We start from the raw sequence: 14,664 nt of genomic DNA on the forward strand, positions 1-14,664 counted from the left end.
ATGGCCTTATCATGACTTGTAGTGCTGTGTGCCTCCGCTTGACCTTACTGATACAGAATTATAGTGACATAAATCCATCTGTGGAAGTAAGGTCAAGCAGAGATAGAATTATAAATCATGACGCTGCGCGCTCCTGCTGACACACAGTTTGATTACTGCAATGGAATGGCTTATGTGAAGCAGCCCTTACACCTCCAGATAATTGCTAACAAACATTCCTATGAGCGCTTGTTGGGTGGATTTTGGCCTATGTGAAGTGCCTTTCATTCACACAGGCAGTGATTGAGCCAAAAACCAGGTGCAAGTCTATTCCTGATCTCTGGGATCTAGTCCTGGTTTTTGCTCAGTCACTGAGGATGTAGAAGCAACCTTAAAGAGGACCTTTCACCGATTCTTACCCTATGAACTAACTATACAGACATGTAGAGCGGCGCCCGGGGATCTCACTGCACTTACTATTATCCCCGGGCGCCGCTCCGTTCTCCTGCTATGCCCTCCGGTATCTCTGTTCCCTAAGTTATGGTAGGCGGAGTCTGCCCTAGCGCTGGCCAATCGCATTGCAGAGCTCACAGCCTGGGAGAACATAACCTCCCAGGCTGTGAGCTCTGCGATTGGCCAGCGCTAGGGCAGACTCCGCCTACTATAACTTAGTGAGCGGAGATACCGGAGGGCATAGCAGGAGAACGGAGCGGCGCCCGGGGATAATAGTAAGTGCAGTGAGATCCCCGGGCGCCGCTCTACATGTCTGTATAGTTAGTTCATAGGGTAAGAATCGGTGAAAGGTCCTCTTTAAGGGCTCTTTCACATGAGGGGATGCCGTGCCTGAAAGAGGGCCACGCCCTGCTCCAGACAGCAGAGCAGTAACAAGAAAGAGCCCTAAGGGTCTTTTACAGCGACTGATTAGTGGGGATAAGAATTTAGATAAATGCCTGTTCCCTATAATGTGTGAAAGGTGCCACAAACGCTCGTCATCCGGTGATAGTGTCCTTCTGCCTGCATCAAAAATATTCATTGTCGAAACAAGAACTCTCTATAGAGACTGCTATATGTAAATGTGGCCTGAGCGCTGATTATGCTCTGATACATGTTGGAAATATGTACTTTATTCCCAATAATCTGCTGGATCTATAAATTTAAAAGGACCCTTGTAAGGGACATGGGTAAGGCCTCGTTCATATCTGTTTGTAGATCTGGCAGTGACTTCTGACACAGCCTGCCGGAACTACAATCAGATGTGACCAGGGTCTAATACAGGTGCTATTAATCCACCAGTATGTCACCCTGCCATCAGTTGTGCTGTTTGTTTGTTTTTTCCTCTCGAACTGCATGGATACTTTCAAATAGAAGGAAAGCCATTTGTTAGCAGACAGTGTTTTGATCTGGCACAGTTCTCATGCCACTAGTGCCAGGGGTCTTCTGCTTACTGTTACCATCTAGACCCCCCCCCCCCCCCTTTTCTGGTGCCATAGGTGTGACTAGATTGATCATTCTCAGATATAACATTTCCCTCCCCCGGTCAGTCAGTAAAAGGGCAGATACTGTAAAATAGCTACAATGGTTCTAGTTGTACAGCAGTGGAAGAACTGCATGGGTTTTCATACAATAGGGGTGCTACCATCTAATGACTGAAAAGCAGGTCCTGAATGTTTCAACCAACAGAGGAAATTAGTATCCTGAAGCCAATGTGTTAGGGTGCTGGCACGCTGCAGTTCTGACATGCAGGATGCCGTTTAATTGGCCTCATTAAACCCTGGTCTTCTGCATAGTGGAAATGACTTCATTTCAGCCAGCTACAATAAGGGTACATGCACACGTTCAGGATTCATGTGCGGAGAATCCGCACTGAAATCCGCAGGTGTTCGCAGGCAAATCTGTGCGGTCAATCCGCATTAATTGGTGCGGATTTGTATACAGATTTGCGTGCGGATTTCACTAAGTGAATGAAGAAAATCCGGTCAGGAAAAAAAAAATTAATTGACATGTCGTGGATTTTAAAATCCGCACCGCAGGTCAAAATCCACGAGGAAAAAATCCGCATCGTGTGCATTGAGAATTTCAAATTCTCATAGAATACAATGGACATGACCTACGGTGCGGATTTTCCGCGCGCAATCCTGATCGTGTGCAGGGGGCCTAAGGCTCCATTCACACGTCCGCATCCGTTGCGGACCCATTAATTTTCTATGGGGACAGCACACAGTGTGCTGTCAGCATTTGCGGAGCGCGGCCCCGATCTTCAGGTCCGCAAAAGATAAAACATGTCCTATTCTTGTCCGCAACACACCACGGAGTGTGAATGCATGTCAGAACTGCGCTGTGTGCCAGCACCCTTAGGATTTACAACAGCAGCAGAACATACAGAAATTTCTGACTTGTATTCAGACTAAAGAGCTGATCGTCAGTTGTGTGACAATATAGCCTTAGGATGCAGTTACACAGGTGCAAGCAGTACCCAAGGCCCACGGACTGCCGGCTGGAGGAAGACTTGGCGCGTCTTCAGGTTCCAAGTGCAGCCTGGATATTAGCCATAAATTATGAGTGTTACCAGTGGCTGTATATGTCCATGTATTTACATCCCCCCCCCCCCCTAGACATTAGTTTACCTTTAAAGAGGACCTTTCATCTGTTTAATCCCTAGTCTAATTAGGGTCTTGCCTTATACGGCGGCCCCCACTGATGTCATTGCACTTTTTTTTTTCCTCGTCCGCTGTTAACCATTGATTTTGGCGCCTTATGTTCTAATTAGCCAATTTAGTTATACTAGGCGGAGACTGGAGCGGTTCTTTTTTTCGTGGCTGTGAGCGCATCCAATCAGAGCGCACCGCTCATAGCCCGGAAGAATGAGCTCCTCCCTGGCTATGAGCGGTGCACTCTGATTGGATGCGCTCACAGCCAGGGAGAAAAGAACTGCTCTAGTCTCCGCCTAGTATAACAGTCAGCTCATTATAATAAGGCGCCAAAATCAGCAGCTGAAAAAAAATAAAAAGCGATGACATCAGTGGGGGCCGCCCGATAAGGCAAGACCCTAATTAGACTAGGGATTAAACAGATGAAAGGTCCTCTAAGTCCCGTCTTAAGCACTGTACTTACTACCTCGACAGGGAATAAATCTAGGCTGGTTCTAATTGATGCTGGAGCAATAACGTCACAGAAGAGACAGGAGGGACTTGTGAAACATTTATTTACTCAGACCAACAAACTGGTGAAGTGGAACATGGCCGCCTGGGCAGGATGGCGCCGCCGCCGCATTTTGTACAGACCTTTTTATCTTGCAAATAAAGACAATACAAATACAAGCTATCTGGTTTTTAATGTCAAGATGTGAGCGAGTCCATGGGAGGGGAGATGGTCCTGCAGCCTCTCTGTCCAGGAACCTGTTAACAAGTCACAACAATTAGTAGGGTAATGGGAACATATAAGTCAAGGGTTAAAAGACTGGGGGTCATTTATCATTGTCCTTATGTGTAAGTTTTTGGCATAAAATGTTGCACATCCCTGTTGTGTGCCCAAATTTAGTTGCACCCAGCATTTTTATGCTGCCCTTGACACCGGGGAGTGGTAGGGGCTGGGCTGTCATAAATGACAATTGAAGTCGGCGGCTGGAGTATATTTCAGTGTAGGAGCATAGACTGACGGGATTCACCCAATTTATGACCAGACCTGCATTCTCAGGCAGCACAGCGTAAAAAGACTGTCTGCTACATGACACCTTAGAATGCTCTTTAAAAGACATCTGTTTAAGGTCTCATGCACACGACCATATGTATTTTGCAGAACGGAACAGCTGGCCCCTAATAGAACAGTCCTATCCTTGTCTGTAATGCGGATAATAGGACATGTTCTATTTTCTTGCGGAACAAAAACTGAATGCACACAGAGTAACTTTTTTTTTTGCGGACCCTTTGAAATGAATGGTTCCGTATACGGTCCAAAAATAACGGAAAGAAAATACGTTCCTGCGCATGAGGCCTAAAGCAGAGCACCTGGTGTAACTAAACTAAGTGGTTGTCCATTAAGAATCTGACAGCGGCCTGTGTTCATCGCTGGCCTAGTTCAGGGATCAGCAACCTCTGGAGCTCCATCTCTTCTGTCCCAGAATCCTCCTTTTATTTCTATGGGACTTAGGGCTCTTTCACACTTGCGTTGTCCGGATCCAGCGTGTACTCCATTTGCCGGAATTACACGCCGGATCCGGAAAAACACAAGTGAACTGAAAGCATTTGAAGACTGATCCGTCTTCAAAATGCGTTCAGTGTTACTATGGCAGCCAAGACGCTATTAAAGTCCTGGTTGCCATAGTAGTAGTGGGGAGCAGTATACTTACCGTCCGTGCGGCTCCCGGGGTGCTCCAGAATGACATCAGAGCGCCCCATGCGCATGGATGACGTGATCCATGCGACACGTCATCCATGAGCGTGGGGCGCCCTGACGGTAAGTATACTGCTCCCCCGCTCCCCACTACACTTTACCATGGCTGCCAGGACTTTAGCGTCGCAGCAGCCATGGTAACCATTCAGAAAAAGCTAAACGTCGGATCCGGCAATGCGCCGAAACGACGTTTAGCTTAAGGCTGGATCCGGATCAATGCCTTTCAATGGGCATTAATTCCGGATCCGGCCTTACGGCAAGTGTTCAGGATTTTTGGCCGGAGCAAAAAGCGCAGCATGCTGCAGTATTTTCTCTGGCCAAAAAACGTTCCGGTCCGGAACTGAAGACATCCTGATGCATCCTGAACGGATTTCTCTCCATTCAGAATGCATTAGGATAAAACTGATCAGGATTCTTCCGGCATAGAGCCCCGACGACGGAACTCTATGCCGTAAGAAAAGAACGCAAGTGTGAAAGAGCCCTAACAAGAACAGGCAAGTAAGTGTGCATGCTGGGAGTTGTAGTATCATAGCAGCTGGTGTGCTGAAGGTTGCTGATCCCGGAACTACACTAATAAGGCAGAGAATGAAACAACGGACATGCTGTCGATTTCCAAAATCCGCACCATCGGTCGTATTCTGCATGGAAAGTTTCTACACTGTACGTTTAGAAAAACTCCTCTACTAAGCTGGTACTGTATTATGATGTGGATTTTCCAAGTGGAAAATCTGAACTTACTATGCACCATGGGCATGGGGCCTAAAGTCTCTTTCAGACGAGCGTGCCCTGTGCTGAAATCACGCACCATGTGTAAGCGCGATTCCCCGTTATGGACACTGCATGTTTTACAGAAGTGCACGGCCCTGATTTATGATGCTGTGTGTCCCTGCATGACCTTACTTCTACAGAATGATACTGATCGCATTATGTCCGTATAATTCAGTAGATACAGGTCAAGCATAGACACACAACATAAATCAGTATAATGCTGTGCGCGCCTGTGAAAGGCGCAGTCCCCATAACACAGGACACGCTTGTCTAACGCCGGACTCCCAGCGTGAGTATGCAGCAGCTCCTGTCCTGACCTGCCGGGGTCACATCAGATTATATTGATTTATAATGCTATGTAATCCTTACATTTCTGGAATGTATTGGATAACACTGACATAATGCTGTCACTGCAATACAATACATTCCAGAACTGTAAGGGTGCAATAGTTATAAGGGCAAATAGCATTCTTAATACAGAATGCATAGTACAATAGGACTGGAGGGGTTAAAAACAAAATATTTATTTAACTCACCTTAATCCACTTGTACGCGCAGCCCGGCTTCTCATCTGTCTTCATCTTTGCTGTGCACAGGAAAAAGGACCTGTGGTGACGTCACTATGCTCGTCACATGGTCCGTCACCATGGTAAAAGATCATGTGATGAGCGCAGTGACATCATCAAAAGGTCCTATTCCTCAAAGAAGAAGACAGAAGAGAAGCCGGGCTGCACGAACAAGTGGATAAAGGAGAGTTAAAAAAAAGTGTTTTTTTTTAACCCCTCCAGCCCTATTCTACTATGCATTCTGTATTAAGAATGCTGTTATTTTCCCTTATAACCATGTTATAAGGGAAAATAATACAATCTACACAACCTTGAACCCAAACCTGAACTTCTGTGAAGAAGTTCGGGTCTGGGTACCACATTCAGTTTTTTATCACACGTGTGCAAAACACATTGCGTTCCGTTCAGTTTTTATCGCGCGGGTGCAATCAAAACTGACTGCAATTGGGTACCTACTCGCACGGGTTCGCCGCATTGCACCCGGGACGCCTCCGGAGCCAAAACGTGATGCCCGTGTGAAAGAGGCCTAAGGGTTACATAGCATCATAAATTAATATAATGCTATGCAACCCCGGCAGTGCTGGGGGTTCAGGACGGGTGCTCTCCCTGACACACGCTGCAAGTCCACTGCCATTCACTAGGACAGGGATCAGCAACCTCCGGCCCTCCAGGTGTTGTCAAACTACATCTCCCATCATGCACACTTGCTTGGCTGCTCTCTAAACTCCCACACAAGTGGAAAGAGCATGCTGGGCGTTGTAGTTTCACAACAGCTGGAGTGCCGAAGGTTGCTGATGCCTGCACTAGGACATCACTATGGTTCTACCTTGTCCCGGGCCACGTCTATTTCCATACGTACCATTATTTATCTGTGACTGCCGCTTGTTTCTTGGGTTTTAACTTAAAGAAAAGGACAATCGCTGCAATGCTTGCGTATGTGGCCAGTACACACTGCAGAAAAAAAAAAAAAAAAAAAACTTTAGATAAAGCTGACAAAATCACTATACACCCCCCCTTAACCCTTTTAATCACGTACATTCCTCCTGCCGACCATGGTATAAGAGTTGAAGTACTTCTTGATGCCAGTGAAGTGGTGCTGTGCCCCTGAGTCGTGTCCTCCCATGGCTACTCACCTGAAATACAAGTACAGCCAACACAAATAATAAAAAAAAACAACATTACTATAGACAGGTAACATCTGTATAGCGCAGGCCAGCAGCATAGCCGTCTGATGGTGCCCGCCACGCCCTGGCATCTGCAAGTAGTTTGCCGACGTTAGAAACACTGCTGAAAACATAAGTCTGTAATAATATATTCAGCTTTGTAATTATAAGGGGGGGGGGGACTATAAAAATATTTCAAATAATTATACACAGGTCTTAAAGATTGTATGCAATTCACACGAGACAGAATTAGGACAAATTATCAGACCCAGCAGGAAACGGGTCACTGTGAGAGCACAAGGCCACTTAAGCCATCTTTTACAGTTTTTCTAATATTTTATTGCTTTTTCCCCCCCCAATGATAATGCACAAAACCTCTTGGTTTTCCAAGATCTCCAGCTACATTATAAGGATAGTGTCAGATTTTTTTTTTTGACTGGCTCGGTGGGTTTTTATGCCCTTTTTAGGCAAAGATAAAAAAAAATCCCCGCCAGCTCCAGATGTTGCTTGGAAGTGTACGGGAAATGAGGCTGGGGGGTACACGGTGACAAGTGATGTGTGACGGCAAGTCTCAGAAAAGTTGAGTGACTTGCCTGCAACCTGCTGACACTTTTAGAACTGATTTGGCCGTCACATGCAGCTAACATTAAAGCCAATGGAGAAATAGTCGTGTGCGACACAAAATCTATGATGTCTGGATTGTTTTTTAGACTGCCACAGTTAACGATCATTAGATCAATTGTCATAAGACACTTGTCACTGTGTAGCCTTAGGCCTGTGTTACACCAGCAGATTATCTGACAGATTTTCTGATCAGTCATTAGTCAGATGGCCAGTTACACACACAGATCTTCTGTTATACACACCAGCTATTGGTCTGATTGGACAGATATTGATCAGATAATCTGTTGGTGTAATACAGGCCTTCAACACAGAACAATCAGGCAGTTTTTTGTCGTGGTAGTTTTGAAACTCAAGGTGTATTATTTTGGGTTGTTTTTTTTAATTACACCGTGCTCTGGTATTCTTCCCCTCATTGCTTGGTGTTTCTGTCCCATAGTCCTACATTGTACCAATGTATTGCTCTATAGAGGAAGTGACACTACAGGGGGGTACAGACTTTCCGATTAAATAAAATGCAAAACGTGTGGTTAATCACACTATATGGACAACAATGGCAAAAATTAGAAATAAAATAAGCGTCAGGCCCTTTTTTTTTTTTTGGTGTCTTTTTTTTTTTTTTGGACTCAAGACATGCACGACCCAACAAGAAACAGGCGTTTCTACAAATGCTTACCCCCCAATATTTGGCCAGATTGTTGGTTAGTGTAAAATGACCATTGAATGGAACCCTAAGGGGTATTCCAGTAATATCAGTAGATAGGAGATTGTTCCGGGTCCAACCACTGGGGACCCCTATCCCCAAAACAGGGGTCCCCCCCCCCCCCTTTGAATGGGCTATTGGATGCTGCTGATAGGTAAGTAGGGCAGTGAATGTGGGAACAGCACACTTGCTCCATTCAGATGGGGGACTGGGGACCACCATTCTTGTGATCAGTAGGGGTTCCTGTAGAAGATCCCCCCCCCTATAAACTATTATTGGAGTACCCCTTTATGTATATGCCAGAAGCATATCCCAGAGTAGTCACTAAGTAGCTGAGAATACCAGTGGTTCTTGGGGTCCAAGTCTGACCAAGGTCTGCAGATGCCCCCCCTATATTACAGAGAAAGGACATTCGCTAGTACAGTACAGGAGTGGAGGAGGCCAGGCCACAGCAATGAATCCCTGCACACGTCTCATCAGTAACACAATCCAGACACAGCTGAATGTAATGCAGCTAAAGTGTAACATAACACACACAATGTGCCGGCACCGCAGCTCTACTCACCGGTCTGTAACTGCAGCAATGTGCCCAATGCCCTTCACTGCCGACTGCTGCGCCCGCTGTCTCCGGCCTCTGGCTTTCTAGACACCGGCGGCGCTCATTGGCTGATCGAACTGCCTGTCAAAGCTTCCCGTCTTCCTATTGGCTGAAGGATTCGCTCCTACTCCTAAACTGGGAAGGTGACTCCTCCGACGCTAGTTCCCCTACTGACAGGAACAGGAAGTCCCTGTCACGTGGGCGCGAGGAAGGTCCTAGTGCTTCCGGGTTATCTGCTCGGTTGCTACACGTGGGTATGATGGCTGCATGTTTCTGCAAGGAAGCCAGGCTGTGACAAGAGGCGAGGAACTTCTGCGTGTGTGATCTGTGCTGCAGCCGGTAAGTGGCCATCTTAAAGGAGCCCTGCACGTAAAGGACAGATCTTAGCCATGCAGAGGTTATTAAGCTGTGATATGACTACTGCAGTCAACATGAACAGCAGTAGGTCAGGGGATTACCGCAGAGGTAACGTAGTGGTTGTGGGTGGGCATGTTGCTGATCCAGATCCCGTTATATATTTAGGGGGGAGGGGGCATGGGAGAAGTGCTTCAGTCATGCTGAGATTTGTCAAGAAGACCACCACCCAAAATTCCATCGAAAAGTCTTCCAGAGGGGGTGGGACCCTCAGAGGAGATCCAGGTTCTTACAGAATATGCTTTGCGCACAGGGGCGTAACTAGAAGTGACTGGGCCCCACAGCAAATATTTGTAAGGCCCCCCCCCCCCCCCAGCGCGCTTCGCACCTTCCTCCTCCTGTGTAAACCCCACTCCTTTGGCACAGTGTAGCGGTATACTGTATATTGTGTGGCACAGTGTAGTGGTATACTGTATATTGTGTGGCACAGTGTAGCGGTATACTGTGGGGCACAGTGTAGCGGTATACTGTATATTGTGGGGCACAGTGTAGCGGTATACTGTATATTGTGTGGCACAGTGGATGCTATATGTGTATAACAAACATATTTCACATGAAAACTTAGTTACTTGACCCTTGGGGATCTCGGACACCACTTCCACACTTTGGCCGGGGGCTCGGCGGAGCTGATGTTGTGCTTTATCCTAATGAGAAAGATTTCATAATAAGGATTTGGAGAAGGGGCAGTGGGATAGCAGAGCAGGGAGAGGCTGGTGCTGCTACTAGGGGGTCATACCATGGGGGAGTAATAAAGCCCACCATAATGCCCCCCCCCCCCCCCCAGTAGTAATAATTCTCCTTTATAATGTGACAGTGCAAAAAAAAAAACCTTGTAATGCCCCCAGTTGAGCTAATGTCCCCATAGTGCCCCCATAATGTCCCAGTATAAAATACCCCTATATAGTGCCCCCAGTAAATGCCTCCATAGTGCTCCTCTCCCCCCTTCCTGCTAGTGCCCCCCATAATGTACCAGTATAAAATGCCCCATATATAGTGCCCCAGTAGATGCCCCTCAGTGTCCGGCCTCTGATAGGCTGCCGGCCTAGTGTCCCCCATAATGCCCCCCCCCATCATGTGCCAGTATCAAGTGCCTCTCTCCCCCCCCCCCACATGTCCCAGTATCATAGTGCCACCTCCCCCCCCCCCCCCCCCCACAAAAAAAGTGCCAGTATCAAGTGCCTCCCCCCCCCCCCATGTGCCAGTATCAGGTGCCAACCCCCCCTCCCCCCCCCCAGGTGCCAGTATCAGGTGCCAACCCCTCTCCCCCCCATGTGCCAGTATCAGATGCCTCTCTCTCCCCCCCCCCCCCATGTGCCAGTATCAGGTGCCAGCCCCCCCTGACCCCCCAGGTGCCAGTATCCGGTGCCTCCCCCCATGTGCCAGTATCCGGTGCCTCCCCCCATGTGCCAGCATCAGGTGCATCCCCCCCATGTGCCAGTATCAGGTGCCAACCCCCCCTCCCCCCCCAGGTGCCAGTATCAGGTGCCAACCCCTCTCCCCCCCAGGTGCCAGTATCCGGTGGCTCTCTCCCCCCCAGGTGCCAGTATCAGGTGCCAACCCCCCCCCCAGGTGCCAGTATCAGGTGCCAACCCCCCCTTCCCCCACCAGGTGCCAGTATCAGGTGCCAACCCCTCTTCTCCCCACCCCCCCAGGTGCCAGTATCAGGTGCCAACCCCTCTCCCCCCCCATGTGCCAGTATCAGGTGCCAACCCCTCTCCCCCCCCATGTGCCAGTATCAGGTGCCAACCCCTCTCCCCCCCCAAGTGCCAGTATCAGGTGCCTCTCTCCCCCCCCCCCATGTGCCAGTATCAGGTGCCAGCCCCCCCTGACCCCCCAGGTGCCAGTATCAGGTGCCAGCCCCCCCTGACCCCCCAGGTGCCAGTATCAGGTGCCAACCCCTCCCCCCCCCCCCCCAGGTGCCACTATCAGGTGCCAACCCCTCTCCCCCCCCCCCTCCCAGGTGCCAGTATCAGGTGCCAACCCCTCTCCCCCCCCCCTCCCAGGTGCCAACCCCTCTCCCCCCCCCCCCAGGTGCCAGTATCAGGTGCCAACCCCTCACCCCCCCCCCACCCCCCCCCCCCCCCCGTCAGTTGTAATGCAGCCTTTATGGTTGTGAGGGTTAATGCTTTGCCTCTGATACACTCAGACTTTGGAGGTTGTGGGTTCGAATCCCAGACACATCAGAAGACTTTAGGAGACAAGAAAGATTAGATCATATTAGCCGGTCAGCTGCTGTGAAGGGGCCCTGAACAGTTAAGACATCGTTAGAACTTGAAAATAAACTGTCACACACGCTGCCGACGCCGGGCCCCCTTGGCAGCCCGGGCCCCGAAGCAGCTGCTTCCCCGGTAGTTACGCCACTGTTTGCGCACCTCAATAACTTTGGGAGATTAATGCCTCAGATATGGAAATCTACACCAGGCAGGAGCTGGCATAGGGTTCTGTTAGCATATACAGTCATGTGAAAAAATTAGGACACCCTTTGAAAGCATGTGGTTTTTTGTAACATTTTTAATAAATGGTTATTTCATCTCCGTTTCAACAATACAGAGAGATTAAAGTAATCCGACTAAACAAAGAAAACTGAAGAAAAGTCTTTTCAAGATCTTCTGTAAATGTCATTCTACAAAAATGCCTATTCTAACTGAGGAAAAAGATAGGACACCCTTGCCCCTAATAGCGAGTGTTACCTCCTTTGGCTGAAATAACTGCAGTGAGACGGTTCTTGTAGCCATCTACCAGTCTTCGACATCGGTCTGAGGAAATTTTACCCCACTCCTCAATGCAGAACTTTTTCAGCTGTGAGATGTTTGAGGGGTTTCTTGCACGTACAGCCCTTTTCAAGTCACCCCACAGCATCTCAATGGGATTCAAATCTGGACTTTGACTTGGCCATTCCAGGACTCTCCATTTCTTCTTTTTCAGCCAATCTTTGGTTGATTTACTAGTATGTTTTGGGTCATTGTCATGTTGCATGGTCCAGTTCCGCTTCAGCTTTAATTTTCTAACTGATGGTCTCACATGTTCTTCAAGCACCTTCTGATACACAGTAGAATTCATCGTGGATTCTATGATGGTGAGCTGACCAGGTCCTGCTGCAGCAAAGCAGCCCCAAACCATGACACTTCCACCTCCATGCTTCACAGTTGGTATGAGGTTCTTTTCTTGGAATGCTGTGTTTGGTTTACGCCAAACATGTCCTCTGCTGTTGTGTCCAAATAATTCAATTTTGGACTCATCTGTCCAAAGAACATTATTCCAGAAGTCCTGGTCTTTGTCAACTTTATCGCTGGCAAATGTCAGTCTGGCCTCGATGTTTCTCTTGGAAAGCAAAGGTTTCCTCCTTGCACACCTCCCATGCAAGTTAAACTTGTACAGTCTCTTTCTGATTGTAGAGGCATGTACTTCTACATCAACAGTAGCCAGAGCCTGCTGTAGTTCTCGAGATGACACTTTAGGGTTTTTGGATACCTCTTTTAGCATCTTGCGGTCTGCTCTTGGGGTGAACTTGCTGGGGCGACCAGTCCTGGGCATGTTGGCAGTTGTTTTGAAAGCCCTCCACTTGTAGACTATCTTCCGGACAGTGGAATGGCTGATTTCAAAATCTTTTGAGATCTTTTTAAATCCCTTCCCAGACTCATAGGCTGCTACAATCTTTTTTCTGAAGTCCTCTGACAGCTCTTTTGCTCTCACCATGGTGCTCACTCTCACTTCAACAGTCAGGAGCACACCAAACTAAATGTCTGAGGTTTAAATAGGGCAAGCCTCATTCAACATGCAGAGTAACGATCTACTAATTATGTGCACCTGGTGTGATATACCTGTGTGAGATCTGAGCCAATTTAAGAGGGAATACATGTGAGGGTGTCCTATCTTTTTCCTCAGTTAGAATAGGCATTTTTGTAGAATGACATTTACAGAAGATCTTGAAAAGACTTTTCTTCAGTTTTCTTTGTTTAGTTGGATTACTTTAATCTCTCTGTATTGTTGAAACGGAGATGAAATAACCATTTATTAAAAATGTTACAAAAAAACCACATGCTTTCAAAGGGTGTCCTAATTTTTTCACCTGACTGTATGCACTTTCCTGGCACAAGTAATATTAAACTTTTTGGGGGGCTGTTTGCAAAATTGTACACGTTAAATAGCCGCTCAAAAATGTGTCACTTTTCGACACCATTTTAGTGTACAAGCCGTGATGAATTAACCCAATGAGTCGGTGTAACTGGATGGGAGCTAAAATTGTCAGTTGCTCCTTAGCAGCAGACTACATGCTGTTCCTTTGTCGCCATTGACTGTGATACTCCCCCCCCCCCATGTGCCAGTATCAGGTGCCAGCCCCCCCTGACCCCCCAGGTGCCAGTATCCGGTGCCTCCCCCCATGTGCCAGCATCAGGTGCATCCCCCCCATGTGCCAGTATCAGGTGCCAACCCCCCCCCCCCCCCCCCCAGGTGCCAGTATCAGGTGCCAACCCCTCTCCCCCCCATGTGCCAGTATCCGGTAACCCCTCTCCCCCCCATGTGCCAGTATCCGGTGGCTCTCTCCCCCCCATGTGCCAGTATCCGGTGGCTCTCTCCCCCCCATGTGCCAGTATCCGGTGGCTCTCTCCCCCCCAGGTGCCAGTATCAGGTGCCTCCCCCCATGTGCCAGTATCAGGTGCCAACCCCCCCCCCCATGTGCCAGTATCAGGTGCCAACCCCTCTCCCCCCCCCATGTGCCAGTATGAGGTGCCTCTCTCCCCCCCCCCCCCCATGTGCCAGTATCAGGTGCCAGCCCCCCCTGACCCCCCAGGTGCCAGTATCAGGTGCCAACCCCTCTCCCCCCCCCAGGTGCCAGTATCAGGTGCCAACCCCTCTCCCCCCCCCCCAGGTGCCAGTATCAGGTGCCAACCCCTCCCCCCTCCCAGGTGCCAGTATCAGGTGCCAACCCCCCTCTCCCCCCCCCCCCCCCCCAGGTGCCAGTATCAGGTGCCAACCCCCCCCCCCCCCCCCGTCAGTTGTAATGCAGCCTTTATGGTTGTGAGGGTTAATGCTTTGCCTCTGATACACTCAGACTTTGGAGGTTGTGGGTTCGAATCCCAGACACATCAGAAGACTTTAGGAGACAAGAAAGATTAGATCATATTAGCCGGTCAGCTGCTGTGAAGGGGCCCTGAACAGTTAAGACATCGATAGAACTTGAAAATAAACTGTCACACACGCTGCCGACGCCGGGCCCCCTTGGCAGCCCGGGCCCCGAAGCAGCTGCTTCCCCGGTAGTTACGCCACTGTTTGCGCACCTCAATAACTTTGGGAGATTAATGCCTCAGATATGGAAATCTACACCAGGCAGGAGCTGGCATAGGGTTCTGTTAGCATATATGCACTTTCCTGGCACAAGTAATATTAAACTTTTTGGGGGGCTGTTTGCAAAATTGTACACGTTAAATAGCCGCTCAAAAATGTGTCACTTTTCGACACCAT

At 48.7% G+C, this 14,664-nt stretch overlaps 2 protein-coding genes across 3 annotated transcripts in view; one reads left to right on the forward strand and one right to left on the reverse strand.

Annotated features, from left to right (window-relative positions):
- Nucleotides 1–3,163: 3,163 nt before the first annotated feature.
- On the reverse strand, nt 3,164–8,900 carry ATP5MK (ATP synthase membrane subunit k). The gene is made up of 4 exons (XM_040435526.1): nt 8,755–8,900; nt 6,739–6,835; nt 6,562–6,653; nt 3,164–3,374 (listed from the first exon to the last, which is right to left on the reverse strand). The coding sequence occupies exons 2-3, from the start codon at nt 6,823–6,825 to the stop codon at nt 6,564–6,566; spliced, it is 177 nt and encodes a 58-aa protein (XP_040291460.1). The 5' UTR covers nt 6,826–6,835; nt 8,755–8,900; the 3' UTR covers nt 3,164–3,374; nt 6,562–6,563.
- Nucleotides 8,901–8,992: 92 nt separating this feature from the next.
- The window catches only part of PDCD11 (programmed cell death 11), a 70,224-nt gene continuing 64,552 nt past the window's right edge, over nt 8,993–14,664 (forward strand). For both annotated transcript variants that reach the window (XM_040438949.1, XM_040438950.1), the window contains exon 1: nt 8,993–9,126. The gene's annotated coding sequence lies outside the window, so the exon portion shown is untranslated. The remainder of the gene's footprint in view (nt 9,127–14,664) is intronic.

Source organism: Bufo bufo, chromosome 6, assembly GCF_905171765.1.
Source record: "Bufo bufo chromosome 6, aBufBuf1.1, whole genome shotgun sequence".
Taxonomy (NCBI): Eukaryota; Metazoa; Chordata; class Amphibia; order Anura; family Bufonidae; genus Bufo; species Bufo bufo.